At 38.4% G+C, this 14,578-nt stretch overlaps 1 protein-coding gene across 4 annotated transcripts; it reads right to left on the bottom strand.

Moving 5' to 3' along the window:
* Positions 1–887: 887 nt before the first annotated feature.
* SMNDC1 (survival motor neuron domain containing 1) lies at positions 888–13,566 on the bottom strand. 4 transcript variants are annotated; one of them, XR_004430610.1, is made up of 7 exons: positions 13,353–13,562; positions 12,075–12,194; positions 9,162–9,351; positions 7,272–7,414; positions 6,184–6,362; positions 3,840–3,993; positions 888–2,892 (listed from the first exon to the last, which is right to left on the bottom strand). XR_004430610.1 is itself a non-coding variant. In XM_033183198.1 (7 exons), exons 3-7 carry the CDS (start codon positions 9,162–9,164, stop codon positions 2,755–2,757), a joined length of 600 nt encoding a protein of 199 aa, XP_033039089.1. In that variant the 5' UTR covers positions 9,165–9,351; positions 12,075–12,194; positions 13,353–13,562; the 3' UTR covers positions 888–2,754. The 4 variants fall into 4 exon arrangements, 3 of the variants coding, with proteins under 3 accessions (XP_033039089.1, XP_033039082.1, XP_033039073.1); XM_033183198.1 differs by having other exon boundaries at positions 6,184–6,345; XM_033183191.1 differs by lacking the exons at positions 9,162–9,351; positions 13,353–13,562 and adding an exon at positions 13,030–13,289 and having other exon boundaries at positions 6,184–6,345.
* Positions 13,567–14,578: the final 1,012 nt, after the last annotated feature.

Raw genomic sequence — 14,578 nt, 5'->3', positions numbered from 1 at the left:
AAACATTTAACTAGGAATACTAAATATATCTTATAACCTTGGTAATTTGGTAATACTTCAATAATGGTTATAATTGGATGCCTCAAATCATAAACAATGGGTATTGTTATCCATTGTAATGTGGATTGCTGTTGAAGTTACAGAAAAAACACCAGATAATTCACCATTGCCACTCTGCAGAGTAATAGCAGACACTTCTATAGTGCTTATGCCAGACACTCTTAAGCTATTTTCACATTTGAACTCAATCCTTAAAACTGAAACAGATTTTCCATTCTACAGCTGAGAAAAATAAGTCAGAGGAATACACGGGTAATAAATGGTAATAAACACTCGTCTGGTTCTAGAGTCCTTGCTGTTTTCCAATATGCTCTGTGGCCTCCCTACATGTTAATTAAAATAGCACTTGTTACCTGTGATTACTACTAAAACTAAACATTTTGGTTATTAATTTCCGGGAGATTAGGACTGTTCTTTCCTTGAAATGGTAACAACAGTCAAATGTCAAGCTTTGGTAAGTTACATGCAACCATTTCTACTTAGGTGCCCATAACTCAATATTTAACATTTCAGTCTGTCACACTTTCAAAGCTTCAAGTCTCCTTTCTTAATGGGGAAAACTCTACATTAAATTTTCTAACAAAGCTTTTTAAGGTCAATGTTTGTATTTCGTTTTAGAATAGAGAGCTTAACCACCTTCAATTGTAAAATACTGTTGGTATCATGCTTCTCATTGAGCGTCTTCTCAAATTCAGTATCAAACTGTGACAGGTAGTCTCCCCAGGAGTCCTGCCTTACTTCAGACACAAACATCATCCTGACACTAGGATTTTCCAAAGGGCCACATCTAGATCTTTGACACAATGGTTGCTGATTTCATTCTAAAGGTCTATTTTCAAAATGGATTTTTTTTTTTTGATAAGGTCACTTTTATTCCTTTTCTCTCTCCTACTGCAAAGTCCTCTGGGAAAACTAAGGCCCCCAGGGTCAAAAGAGGGACAAGACTGTTAACAGTCCTGCCTACACAAACATCAGGTGAATTACTATTCTAACACCACCGAGGTAATCTCAACAACCATTTTCTGGGGTCACACGACACCAAATTTCTTCCCATTGCTTTTTAATTCAAAGGATTCTCTTGCAGTCCATCAAGGCCACTCTTAAGATGTTACAATAAGAAACTTTATTTTATTTAGAAGTGTACAGGCTTCCAAGAGCCCTTTTTCTACTGCAATTTGTGCCTTTCTGTCCTTTGTGTCCTACCCTGTGGCCACAAATTATATGAAGAAAAAGTGACCCTCCTGGGTTGAGAGGGGTTGGGGGTGGAAGGGAGAGATGAAGAATTCTACCTACCACTGTCCTAAGTTTCAATTTATTAAAAAAATTAAAATCCATGAAATAAAAACTTATTTTCCCCTTCCACCAAAAATCTACAAACACCCATTAAAATGAGGACATCCTATAAACACATGCCTAGTTGGCCCTTTAAGATCCAATTTCTTCTAATGGAAGGAATACTTAAGGATTTACTGAAACCTTTCTCTCACACTCAATATTCTCCTCCATGGCAATGCTGTGTGCAAGTACTTGGAGGTTTAATCACTATAAGTGCTGACAGCTAAAGAGCTTACCCTTTTGTTCACACACCCTGGAGATTTTAAAAACACTTTATTTAATAAAAGTTAAACATACAAAACTGAAATAATACACATCCTAAAAATTACCTTCTTCCATTAATAGGAAGACCCTTTTCTATGCATGTATTTGGCTTAAACTCAACTCAGGATAACTGTGATGTTCATTTATACCAACAAATGCAGACAACTTGATCTAATTAACAAAAATTACAAAACAGCTAAATGAACATAATATACAGGGAAATTATGGTCAGATTAATGCACAAGAAATACAAGAAATTTTTAATGATGAAACATTCAGTACTCTTGTTCATTAATTTAGCCTTGTGTTTTTACAAAAATAGTATCTACACTGTATACAGGGCTATACATCAGCTTTTTGTTCTCCCATATAAACATTACACATCCAAAACATGGTACCACTGCCGTAAATAAAAAAAAACAAAAAACAAGAAAAAAGCAAACATACAAAAAACAAAAACACCTTAGAAAAAGGGAGCTCATCCTAAGGTTTCTTACACAGAACTAAGAGTACATAAAAATAAAACAGATCAATTTTAGAGATGGCCTAATAGGCCTAGGAAACAAGTTTTTGAGGAAAAACCTCAAAACAAACTTTGCCATTTACAAGTTAACCTATCTTTAGGCTTAACTGAATGACAGCCAAGTTTTAAAGTTGAAAATAAGAAAAATGAAAGGATCTCTTTAGCAGGTTGGTGGTTTTGCCTTGGTGTTCCAATGAATTGCCAGAGTATGTGTCAAGTTCAAAGCATCTGAAAATTTCAAGTTACAACTTACAAAAAGTACATACCATAGGTTAAGTAGGCGCCTGATATTAGGAAGATCAATAATTCATCTAAGTGCTGTATGAAACAGCATCTACAAAAGTTGCTTTATTCAACAAACTTTGAGGGAATCGTGGTACTGATAATGAGAAAAGTTAAACAAATAGCAGTTATCAAATGCAATTTCTTCACGTTTCATTCTACTTAAGTCAACCAATGACGACAATGGTATCTTGCTTACTCATCTAACAAATAATTTACCTTTAGAAAAATATAAGGATAAAAAGGTAAATGTAAAGCCCTGCAGAGATGAAATCCAACAGTTTTTCTGATTATTGAGGCATCAAATGCCTGACATTGTATTTAGAGGTATCTTGATATTGTGTCATAGGTTTATCGGCAATTCCACAAGTTCCTACTCCAACTTTGCCAGTCACACTCTCAGGTGAAGCAAAAATACTCCTCTTTACCTAGGGGAAAGAAAACAGAAACCATTCCTATTAGTATTGGAAAAAATAAAAAATTTCAAATTTTAAGTAATATTAAAATATATTCTGGTTTCAATGTTTAAAAGAAGAAAAGCATATTGCCTTTGTTTAGTGTTAAAAAATGGGTACAGAAGTGGTCCCATGCTGGAAGCCATTTACTCTAACTTCTAAGTTGAGGAAAATATCATTAGACACTTACTAATACTCTCACACTTGCCTTCTGATACCTCAAAATTTTAGTTTTGCAAACTCAAATCCTAACTTCAGCTGTGAGCGAGCCATTTTAGCATGATTAAAACTCTGACTGTTGCGGTTTACTGTGGGGCCTGTTACGATATCTAAATTGTGAGGTCCCTTGGCCTTTATTTGTCACAAAATAAACATCTTTATGAAAAGGAAGCACTTCTTTCCAGAAGCCATGTCCATCAATGGAAGGGATACCTTGATGGGAGTGACAAGTAATACATGGGTGAAAGTCAGGCTATCCTTATTCTTAACTTCCTATATGAATGCTACAGTTTTTTTCTACCCGACACACACTTAGAAAGATAAGTGTATCAAGGGAAACTGAATGCACTTTTAAATAAAGTCTACCAGTAATGCCCAGCATGAAGGCATGTTAACAAAGCAGGTAGAGTTAAGCACACTGCCTCTAAGTAGCAACCATTTTTTCAAATATTAGTTTATTAAAGGAAAAGAACATAGACTTTTTGTAATTCCTGATATAAATTCTCTCATTTGCAATATTTTTATGCAGAGACGATGGCTAATATTTTTCAATAAGCTAAATTGAGCATCAACAAGGATTCTGAATGCAAAATCTGAGTTAATCATACTCTAAAAAAATCTACATATTTCTCTTTTCATTTTAAAGTTAATAACAGTTACATTTCTCAAATTTACAAAGTGTCATAAAAAGATTTACCAACCTGGCCTTTTTTGTTTTTGGAATAGGCTCTGTTGTTGAATTGTTGCCATTTCACTTTCTGGTCCTCCCTTTCCTGCTCAAGTTCTTTTATTCTCTGAGCTTTTTTCAAAGCCTTCTTCTTTTTATATTCACGCTGCTGGGCAATCATTTCTTTTCTGCATGAAAAAAAAGTTAAATGTCAACTGTTAAGACTTATTATACAAGAATGCCTTCCTTGAAGACACCGGCAGTGCCGGGAAAAAAAAAAAAAATCAAACATATACAATGGTCTATGAATAAAAAGTACTAACTCATTAAAATCAGTACCAATCACCCAGAATGACTAAGCAAGGTTTTTGGTTTTTTTTTTAAATAGCATCCTTGGGAGCTTTCAAACATAAGTGTAATCTATTTACCCATATAAAGTAAACTTCCAACTATGATTTTTAAATTTTTTTATTTTGCGACAGTCTTGTTCTGTCACCCAGACTGGAGTTGGAGTACAGTGGCACTCCTGGCTCATTGCAACCTTCACCTCCGGGGTTCGAGAGAGTCTTGTGCCTCACCCTGCCTAGTAGCTGGGACTATAGGCATATGCCACCATGTCCAGCTAACTTTTGTATTTTTAGTAGAGATGGGTTTTTGCCATGTTGGCCAGGATGGTCTTGAACTCCTGGCTTCAAGTGATCCACCTGCCTTGGCCTCCCGAAGTGTTGGGATTACAGGCATGAGCCACTGTGCCCAGCCTCAACTATGACTTTCTATTTTACTTCTGTATAGCTGTTGCCAGTTTTAGGAATAAGTTGAGTTTCAGTATTAATGGGTATCTAAGCCTTCATCTACTTCCAAACAGACACAGTTAACAAGTGTGGCATTTAGAAAAAATGTATGAAGAGATTCAGTGCAGATAAAATATTTTACCTACATTGGAAGAATGCAGCAGCACAAAGGGAAATCATAGCTAACAATTTTCATCAAAACAAAACACCTGGGGGTTTCAAAAACATTCTAAGTAAGATTCTAAATAGGATCAGAGCCTAAAATCCCCAATAATTTCTGCTCAGTTAACACTGACTTCTCACCAAAAGGATGAAAAAAAAGATCTTTAAGAGGGGCATTATCTAGACTCCCTGGTACCATATTACCACCATGAAGCTATGGCTTTTTACACAGATGACGAAGACATAAATATATATATACACACACACACACAATTGTTCTAGAATTGGATTTTATTGGGATGCTTACGTTAATATATAATTTTTGCATATTCCAATATGAATATGTAGCAACTTAAGTTTTGAAAACTCTTGACAAATCAAAAGACTAAGTTGTGGCAAATATGCAGTTCACCAAAATATTGTTAATTCTGCCTCTTACTTTTCAAAACTGCATAGTTCCCCATTCCCATTGCTACTCCCTGGGTTCAGGCCATCATCTTATACCTGGATCACAGCAGTAGTTGCCTCTCCCTACTGACAGTGATCATTCTAAAGCTCAAATGTGATCACATCATATTCCCTCTACTTAAAATGTTATCAGTGGCTTAAAGCTCTTTATGTTCTGGACTTTACCTCTCTAATCTCTTCTCAGACCACCCACTTTCCAAGTCCCAAATTTCTACCACAGGGATTTGTTACTTTTACGTGCTCACCCCCTCTTTAAAAAAAACTTACTAAGCTCTTACTACTACATGTAAAGAACTGTTACAAGCTTTACTAACACTTATCATTTGAATCCTCACACCCAATAATGTACGTACGGCCCCTATCTTACAGACGAGGAAACAAGAGTTAAACAGCTTATCCAAGGTCATAGTGCTCATTAATAACAAAGAATTCAATCCCAGATCAAAGTCGTATCACCTTGTAGCTTTGTACTTGGTTCTCTCTTATTCTTTTCAAATCTCAGTTTAGATGTCATTTTCTCAAAGAAATCTGCCCTAATAAAAGTGTAGGCTGAGTACCTCTTGTTCTCTTCCAGTACCTGTTACAGCCCCTTTGTAATGCTTACACTCTATTATTAAAGCACTTCATTCATGATGAGTTTTCTTCTCTAAATATAAACTCAGCCGAGGTGGTCTCCTGTGGTGTAGCCCCAGCACCTGGCTTATAAAATATGCTGGGAAGATGTTCATTGTACATAGTATCTTCTTAATATTTACTGAATGCCTAAATGGGAATCAAAATTATCTTCACTTTACTTAGGCACATTTATACAGACAATGTTGACCCTTTGTTGCTAATCTTCAAAACGACAGTAAAACAGTATTATAAGTTTCTTATGCATAGATTCTTTCTGCAGACTACTTCAAGTATCCAAATGGGGAAGATTACACCTAAAATGGAAAAATCAAAGTCACTTACTTTGACATGGGTTTGTTGCCACTGTCCTCCTTTGCTTTCCTTCCTTCTTCTACAGGCTTGAGGTTCAACAGTGGAGTCACTTCAGCATTGCCATAACCAGCAAAGGTGATTGCAGCGGTGCCATTTTCTTCATCTATCTCTTCAATCTCCGCTTCGTAACACCTGTAAAGATATCATGGCTGTAAGCAGGTGAGTAAAGGTTTAGTACTCAGCCTACAAGACTTATACTGTAGTGATACAATCATTACATGTGTCTATAATGAAACTTCTATAACCAAATGGTTGTTTTAGCAAAGAGAATACAAAAGAGTGGTTGAAGTTAGTTGTATTTTATCAAAAAAAAAAAAAAAAAGACATCCTAATCAAAATATTGCTGGGAAAGTCTCTTGCACGTATCTACCCAATGTGCTTTAATGTCTTTGAGAAAACAGGTTTCTTTTCTTTTTTGCGACAGACTCACTGTCACCCAGACTGGAGTACAGTAGTGCAATCTCGGCTCACTTCAACCTCTGCCTCCCAGGTTCAAATAATTCTCATGCCTCAGCCTCCCAAGTAGCTGGGATTACAGGCACACACCACCACACCTGGCTGATTTTTGTATTTTTAGTAGAGATGGGGTTTCACCATGTTGGTCAGGCAGCTCCCTAACTCCTGACCTCAAGCAATCCGCCCACCTCAGCCTCCCGAAGTGCTGGGATTACAGGCATGAGCCACCACACCCAGCAAAAAGATATTTCTTATAGGAATGATTTCAGTGCATGCTCTTCACAGAATTCTCAGAAAAACCAGCCGTTCAACTCAATTTTCAATTTCAGGAGAAAATAATTCAGATTATTTTAGAAAACACCCATTCACTGTCCCGTTTTTCCTTCCTCTAGAATCCAAGTCATTCTTATCCCCGAAACTTAATCTAAAGCTAAAACTAAACTGTATTAATGGCAACCACCCAAGAATCAAATTGGCTCTATAAATCATACTGCCTAATAGAAGTAAAGATTAAAATAGGGTAGTTAAAACTGAATAAAAACTTCTTACCATTGTATTTTATTATTTCATGTTACAGTTAGGGTTTTTTTTTCTACACTTACTGTCCATCTTCACTCCAGATTGCCATACACTTGTCTCCTACTTTCCATGAATGAGTAGGTTGAGTAGAAGCAAAACTGTCTGAACTTGCAAGCGTCTCAGAAGGTTGAGTTGACAGAAGGTCTTTGGTTAGTTCTATAACTTCCTAAAAAAGAAAAACAAAAACCACAACATTATTTTTGTAATTCTCATTGTCAATTTTGTTTCTGATGACAGCTTTCATACTGTACACTAAGTACTCTACATATATTTCATTTGCAGTTCATAACACTATTAAGCAAGTACTGTGATTACCCCCATGTATAAACTGAGATACAGTATTTTCTACAAGTGGTAGAGCTGTGATTTAAGCCCATATAGTTGCCTTTCAACTTAACCACAAATGCTAATGAAAATGTAAGACTTGAGCTTATACCATGCATTATTTCTAAGTGCCTATTTTAGCTGAATAGATCTCTCTAAAGATGAGAAAGTCAAGTATGAGGGACTGAATTAGATATTCTTATTGTAACATATTTTATGCAACTGTACTGTTTTATAGGGCATTACTCAGCAGTATTAACTGCCAAACAATCCCAAAACAGTTTAAGCAGCTTTATTAGTAACAAAAATGTTCCTACTTATACATATCTCAACTAAAATACTACAGGCATATGTAAAAGAAACCAGTGGTCTTCCTATTCAATTATTGTAAAACTCACCCCATCTGGGTAAGCAAATTACCAGGTTAGATTTTAAATGTTCCATACCTTAATGTTAAGCACATCAGCACAGCTTCATTTAAAAGGGGGGAAAAAAAAGGTAACACACATAGGCAATGCCTTTCTGTGTGGCAAATATTTTCTTCTAATTCAGGCTTACATTTATTGGCTTCATTCAAAGATGTTTGGTGTAGGGACGGCTAAAAAATTGAGAATAGTACAAACTGACAGATTCCGCTACCTATCTACTACATTTTTACTCTAATGAAGATCCACGCTATGCATCTTATCTGATCTAAGAACTGGCGTAGCTGTTCACCCATTGTTGCATTTAAAACATCATACTGTGTGTTTGGGGAGAAAAATGAACAAAGTTAAACTATGTACTGAGTTTCTTCTAGTTCCCACTGAGGTTTCATAATAGTAAATCTGATTCAGTAGCCAAGAAAGTTAAATATTACCTCTCTTCTAAAGAGTCTAAATCTTCCTGGCTATTTCTGAAAAAACTAATATTTGAGTCTTAAATTACTTCAAGAAAGGTTAGTTTTATAAATAAATAAATAGAACACTTTGGTTTGAGTTAAAAATTTAGTAGGAATAATATCTCTAAGTTTTATTAGTTGCCAACTAGCCATTAATTAGATCTTTTTAATTACACAGTCCTTTGCAAATAAAGCAAAGAAACTTCCAAATAACTGGATCAAGTAGTACACAAAAGAAGAGTAAATTATCTGGTCTTACTTTTAACCACTTTTAGGGGTAGGAATGTAATCCAGTAAGCCTGACTCAAGAGCCTACACAAATCTCTATCATTAAATATTTCCAGATTCACCTAAGGATCATTTAAGCACAGACATGAATTCTGCACTTGCAGGTTTCAGATTTAGAACTCTATTTCTTTTAGGACAGAACTATTTTCCAAATACACTTTGTTAAAGAAATATATTTCATCAAAGAAAAGGGTCCTGAAAAGCTGTGCATATCAGTGAATTCAGAGGCCTGTGCTGAAATCTTTTTTTAGAAAAAATCCAGAGCATTTACTCCTCATGTCCTTTAACTTTGCCATGGTTTTACATAACCCTCCCAACAAACTATGAAGAACCTTCTAAATTTCTATTCTTCACATGTGCGTATGGACCAAAGTATTAGAAAAACTATTTTATGTATGAGGGGGTTCTTGAAGGTACATACCATTAATTACTTTTCCTCCCTCAAGTCTGAGTTCTGAAACTGCTCCTTCATCGACAGATGGGCAGCAGTTACAGTAATCGGCAATTCCAGGAAGCATCAGGTGTTGTGATCTACATATCAGCAGGTCAAAGGGGGTGCACTCAAGCACTCTGCTTACTGAAGGAAGGCGTTTCGGGGATGCAGAGAGCCACTGTAATATATGAGACAAGTGACTTGACCCCTGCCTCCTTTAGAACCAGCTTATTCAGCACAACAGCCTAATAAATTGACTATCTGTGATTATCATAGACTGCCCGGGGAGCTAGTCAGCTAGCTAGCCTAGATTTTATTACACCCACTTTTTTAAGTGAAAAAAGAGAGGCAGGACTTTAGTAGATTATTTTGCTGCCTGCTGAATAACTTTAGTCTCTATGAAAGACAGTACATGAAAGAGATAAACATAGAAACCCTACTGGCAAAATGAAGTCATTGAAAAGATGCAGAAAAAGTATTTTGTCATAACTCAAACGGCAAACAAATTAATAACCAGGGTAAGGATCTAATTCTATAGAGAAACACAAGAAATTAGAAACCATATGGTCAAAAAATATTAATATGAGGAAGCCACAAAATCAGTCCCAACAGACTTCTCACCAAATGTAACAGGCTGAATTAAACACCCATAGCATGAGATACATCCCAGAAGGCAGAGAAGGAAAAAAGAGGTGAATGAGTGGGGGAACCCCCATAGCTAAATAGAAGCTGTAAGGATAGTCTCAATGGAGACAACAGTTACTGGGTGGAAGCATACAGCCAAATACTTTTCAGAGTATTACCTCATCTTAAAAGATGGTTTCCATTTTTGAGTAGTTTTCAATTCAAAACAGACCTTATCTACTGACCAAAATGAAATTTCTAATGATAGAATAAAATGGGAAGAAACTCTGATCAAGACTGGTCAGGAAAAACATTCTGTTATTACTATCTGAAGTATGAGAACTTACACTTCTAAATTCTCGCCATCCAATATGGTAGTCACATGTGGCTAATTAAGTTATATTAAAAACTCAGCTCCTAAGTAAACCTAGCTATATTTCAAATATCCAACCAAATGTGGCTAGTGGCTATGGTACTGAATAGCAGATATAGAACATTTCCATCATCACAGAAAGTTCTACTGGACAGTGCTGTTTTAAATGGTTATAGAAAAGAGGATACTTTACAGAGAAATGATTTCCAGGTCATTATTAACTGAACCCCCACAGGCAAGCCTTTTAGGGGCTTACTACAATGTTTATCACAATGGTTTCCCCCTACAGTACTTTCCACTACAATGATCATGACATGGTAAGGCAGTTCTGCCCAGACTCTAATGATGAATTAATGTAGAAATATTAAAAACACCTGATGATAATGCTATTTCTAACTCCACTCCCAACTTCCCCAGCCCAACCAGCTCAACAAATACCCCTCCTCCCACTGCCCAGGAAGCAAAATACACAACGCTGGCACTCAATGTTTTATTTTCCTAAAAAAGGACTGCTTAAGTTGGTAAAGGTAGTCGAGGCATCTCTCTTTGGGGCAAACAAAGTGCTTTACAGAGTGTAAGAAAAGAAGAGGTCGGTGTACCTCTGTTGCCTCATCTTCAATGTATACTCACAACATGTGAGCAAATCAAATGGACAGGTGGCAAACCATTGGGTTATTTTTCACTTAAGGGTCTGGGTGGGAGTGGGAGAAAATGCTCCCAAAACATCTTTTTCTTATTGACTGGCACCCTGAAACCCACAGGCCTGGCTTCCACGTATTGAAGAGGGTTCTTGTTCATATTGAAATTATCCCAGATGGTTTGTGTGTGTTTAAAAATAACATACTACTGCAATTTTATTCTAAATCTAGAATTTGAAAGTATTCAATTCATTTTAATTATGCCCAGATAAGCAGTTCCAGAATCCCAAATCTGGACCCTATTTCAGTTAAGTTTGTTTGCAGTTGTGATATCCCTAAAATAGTAATAGTTTTAATGGACACTGGAATAATAAAGGGAGGGAAAGAATTTTTAGACAGGATACAGATTCGAGTTTAGTACTTAATTAGTAAAGCAATCTCTAATTAAAACACCCTTGAAACTTTTTAAAAATCAGGTTCAGAATTTAAAGGAAGCTCTTAAAAGTCATATATATTTGCAAATTATATATGGCATTTTTCTGAATCAGTCCAGTGTCCTGAGAAACAAAAGGTATTTACTATGATGGCTCTGTCTTGAAATCCCAGTGCAGGTTTTTAAAAAAAGGTTTCATATCTACTGAACAGGACAAAGATCTCCTTTTCACCACATAGTTCAATTTCCCCAAGTGTCAACAACTTTACTGTAAAAGCTAGCCTTACGTCCTAACATCTATGTAACAATTATACAGAGCACATGTCTCTCTCTAGGCATTTTTGCAGTGTGTTTTCAATACAAAATATAACCCACAAGTTTTGCAGGGGGAAAAAGTCACGCATTTTCAAAGAATCTTGTGGTATTAAAAGGAATCTTAAGGTTCTATTTTTCTCCTTCAATCTTTGTTACTTTTTGAACTAAATTTCATTTTCCAGGTCTTAAAAAATAAAAGTATTTTTCATTGTGAAGTTACATGTACCTCTCGTCCTGAAAATCTGACAGACTTAGAAATTTCTACCAACTTTTGTTTTTAAAAATTATGTTTAAGTACACAAGATTTATATAACAAAGAACAGTATGTCATTCCCTCTGATGTACAGAAACCTGAGAACTGGGGACACAACCCTACTTCTACAAACCACAGTACCTACACAGTTTACCTACATACACAGGGTGGGGTGTAACCCCTCAAAAGGCGCTTTGGGTGCTTAGGGATTCAAGTAATAATTTGAAAACCAGAGAAAAAACTACAATTGCCTACCCATACTTACTTGTAAATCTTTCTTCAATTTTAGCAAATCTTCATTTTCTCCATTTCCAGATAATGCAGCTTCAACTTGCTGGAGCTGAGCTTTGTAGCTTGCTAGCTGCTTTGCTAAATCCTCTGACATCTGAGGAAAATAAAAAGGGTTAGACCATGAAAACTGAACCAAAAATCAAGGCCTAAAAAACTAACTTCCCTGTCTGCCTGAATGACCAGTTTTTGCCTCCAACTCCTTCTAACACTGCAGCTTAATTCACCACCATTACCTTTACTCTCAGTTTATACTTTACCTAAACCACAAACTTAAAGGCAACAACTTCCTAAGATTATAAACTTGAGATACAGTCCATACTTTAAAAAAGCATACAGATACAAAGAAATTTCTAATTTTCTTTTAACTCCTATCCACAGGGTAGGTGCTGAGTTCGGCTCAATAATCAACGTTATCTTTTTAAAAAGCACTACTCTGCTGGAGAAGTCGAAACTTTCAAAAACAATCCAAATACTTATTTTTAAGCACTAAAGTACGCTTCCAAAGTCAAACAAGTACGTTTTTAACTTAACTACACAAACAACTAACTTTACGTGAACTATTCAATTAAGAGTGTATTTAAAAGTGCTTCTCCAGAACAAAAATCTTTCGCCCAGTCGCTTAACTATTTATCGCTGCATTATCTTCAGCAAAAGAACAGCACAGGTACTCTCCTATTTAGGCGTTCTAACGAATGAGCCTTTCGCCAAACCCAGCTCACTCAGTTTCCTGAAAATAAGACACTAATTAACCTTTTTCGATGGTTTATAAGCAAATGTACGACGTTTCCGAGGACCCTTCTCTCTCGTAAAATTCCCGTCCAACCAAAGGCTGGGAGCCTGAAAAGGCCCCCAAGAGTTACAGCGACCCAGGCTGCTCTCCTCCCCGCCACGCAGCGCCTCAAAGCTCGCCACAACTCGATCATTCAGACCTGGAAATCCAAACGCCAGCTCCAGGACCACCACCGGAGCCCCGCTGCGCTCCAACAGGCAAGCTCCACACGGAGCCGCGCGGCGCCCAGCCCCACCCGACCCGGTCCCCTGCGGGCCGTGTTTGCCGCCGCCGCACGGAGGCCAGCGCCGGCCGGGCCGCCGAGGCTCAGCTCTGGCTGGGAGACGGCCGTGGCTCCGGGCTCCAGGGCCAGCGCCTGGACGTCTCCGGCGAGGCGGGTTCCTCGGCCCTGGGCCTCCGCTTCACCTCGGGAGGGACCCGAGCCGGGCCAGGCCTCACTCTCTCACTCGAGGGGGTTGTTACCTTGTGTGGGGCTGGGGGCGGGGCGGCGGGAAGGGGTCGGGGCAAATGAGCCCAGTGGTAGTGGTGGCGGCAGCAGCAACAGTAGAAGGAAAATCTCCGCGACAACAAGACGACTCGGTCTGAAAAGGAAGAACTCGGTCGGCGGCGAGGGGGGAGGGGAGGAAAGCCGGGCACTGGAAGGAGGAAAAGACAGAGACGGTGAAGTCTCGCGAGAAATACAAACTCTCGCGCGAGTTCGCTCGACTCACGTGACTCTGCGTGCCCTCTAGCCTGTCTCTGGCTGTTAGGGACGCAGAGTAGGCGGGGCCTAGGACGGATGTGGCGTAGCTGGGCTGCGCCAGGCGCGGAATGTAGGTTGTCTTCCTGGAGTTCCGGCTTGGAATTTATTGGAAATGCAAATTCTCAAGCCCCACCCCAGACCTCCTGAATCCAGAGCCTCTGTTTTAACTAGCCCACTGGATGATACCAATGTCTGCTGACGTTTGGGAACCACTGCTTTTCGGAGCGGTGGTGGTGGGTTGGGGGGGTGTTCGTGGGGGCTCTCCTTATGTTGCCCTGGCTGGTCTCCAACTCCTGGGCTCAAGCGATCCTCCCGCATGGGCGTCCCAAAATGCTAGGATTACAGGCGTGAGCCACCGCACCCGGCCTGAGAACCACTGCTTTATATGATACAAGGCTTGGTAGCAACAGAAAGCTAATTAAATCGTGACAGAAATAACCTATTGGAGAGGATATTGATTTCTTTAAAATCTTTTTTGTTAAAACCTACTTGATTTTAATTAAGTTAGTTGGGTTAATCTCGCCTGGTAGGGAGCAAAGTCCAAGTTAGTCTAGAATGGTAAACAGAGTGGTAGGAATACTGACATTTGTGTTCAAAAAGAAATGCCCCTTGTGTATGTTTGTAATAATATATACGCGTTCTGGACGGATACACAAACCTGTCCAGAGGTTTGGAATGGAAGCCAAATGTTTTATTGATTGCCCTCTTTGCTGTTTACTCTTTTTCCTTTTCTTCTTCTTCTTCTCTCTCTCTCTTTTTTTTTTGAGACGGAGTCTCGCTCTGTCACCCAGGCTGGAATGCAGTGGTCTGATCTCAGCTCACTGCAAGCTCCGCCTCCCGGGTTTTCGCCATTCTCCTGCCTCAGCCTCCCGAGTAGCTGGGAGTACAGGCGCCCGCCACCTCGCCCGGCTTGTGTTTTGTATTTTTTAGTAGAGACGGGGTTTCA

The sequence above is a fragment of the Trachypithecus francoisi genome, unplaced genomic scaffold (assembly GCF_009764315.1).
Source record: "Trachypithecus francoisi isolate TF-2019V2 unplaced genomic scaffold, Tfra_2.0 Contig01579, whole genome shotgun sequence".
Lineage (NCBI taxonomy): Eukaryota > Metazoa > Chordata > Mammalia > Primates > Cercopithecidae > Trachypithecus > Trachypithecus francoisi.
This window is presented reverse-complemented; position numbering and strand designations above follow the sequence as displayed.

Excerpts from the sequence above, each read along its gene's own strand:
- SMNDC1 (XM_033183182.1), bottom strand. The coding sequence starts at position 12,194 with ATGTCAGAGGATTTAGCAAAGCAGCTAGCAAGCTACAAAGCTCAGCTC. Across the intron at positions 7,415-12,074 it reads AATTGAAGAAAGATTTACAA|GAAGTTATAGAACTAACCAA; the intron begins GTAAGTATGGGT and ends TTTCTTTTTTAG. Across the intron at positions 6,346-7,271 it reads ATCTGGAGTGAAGATGGACA|GTGTTACGAAGCGGAGATTG; the intron begins GTAAGTGTAGAA and ends ATATCTTTACAG.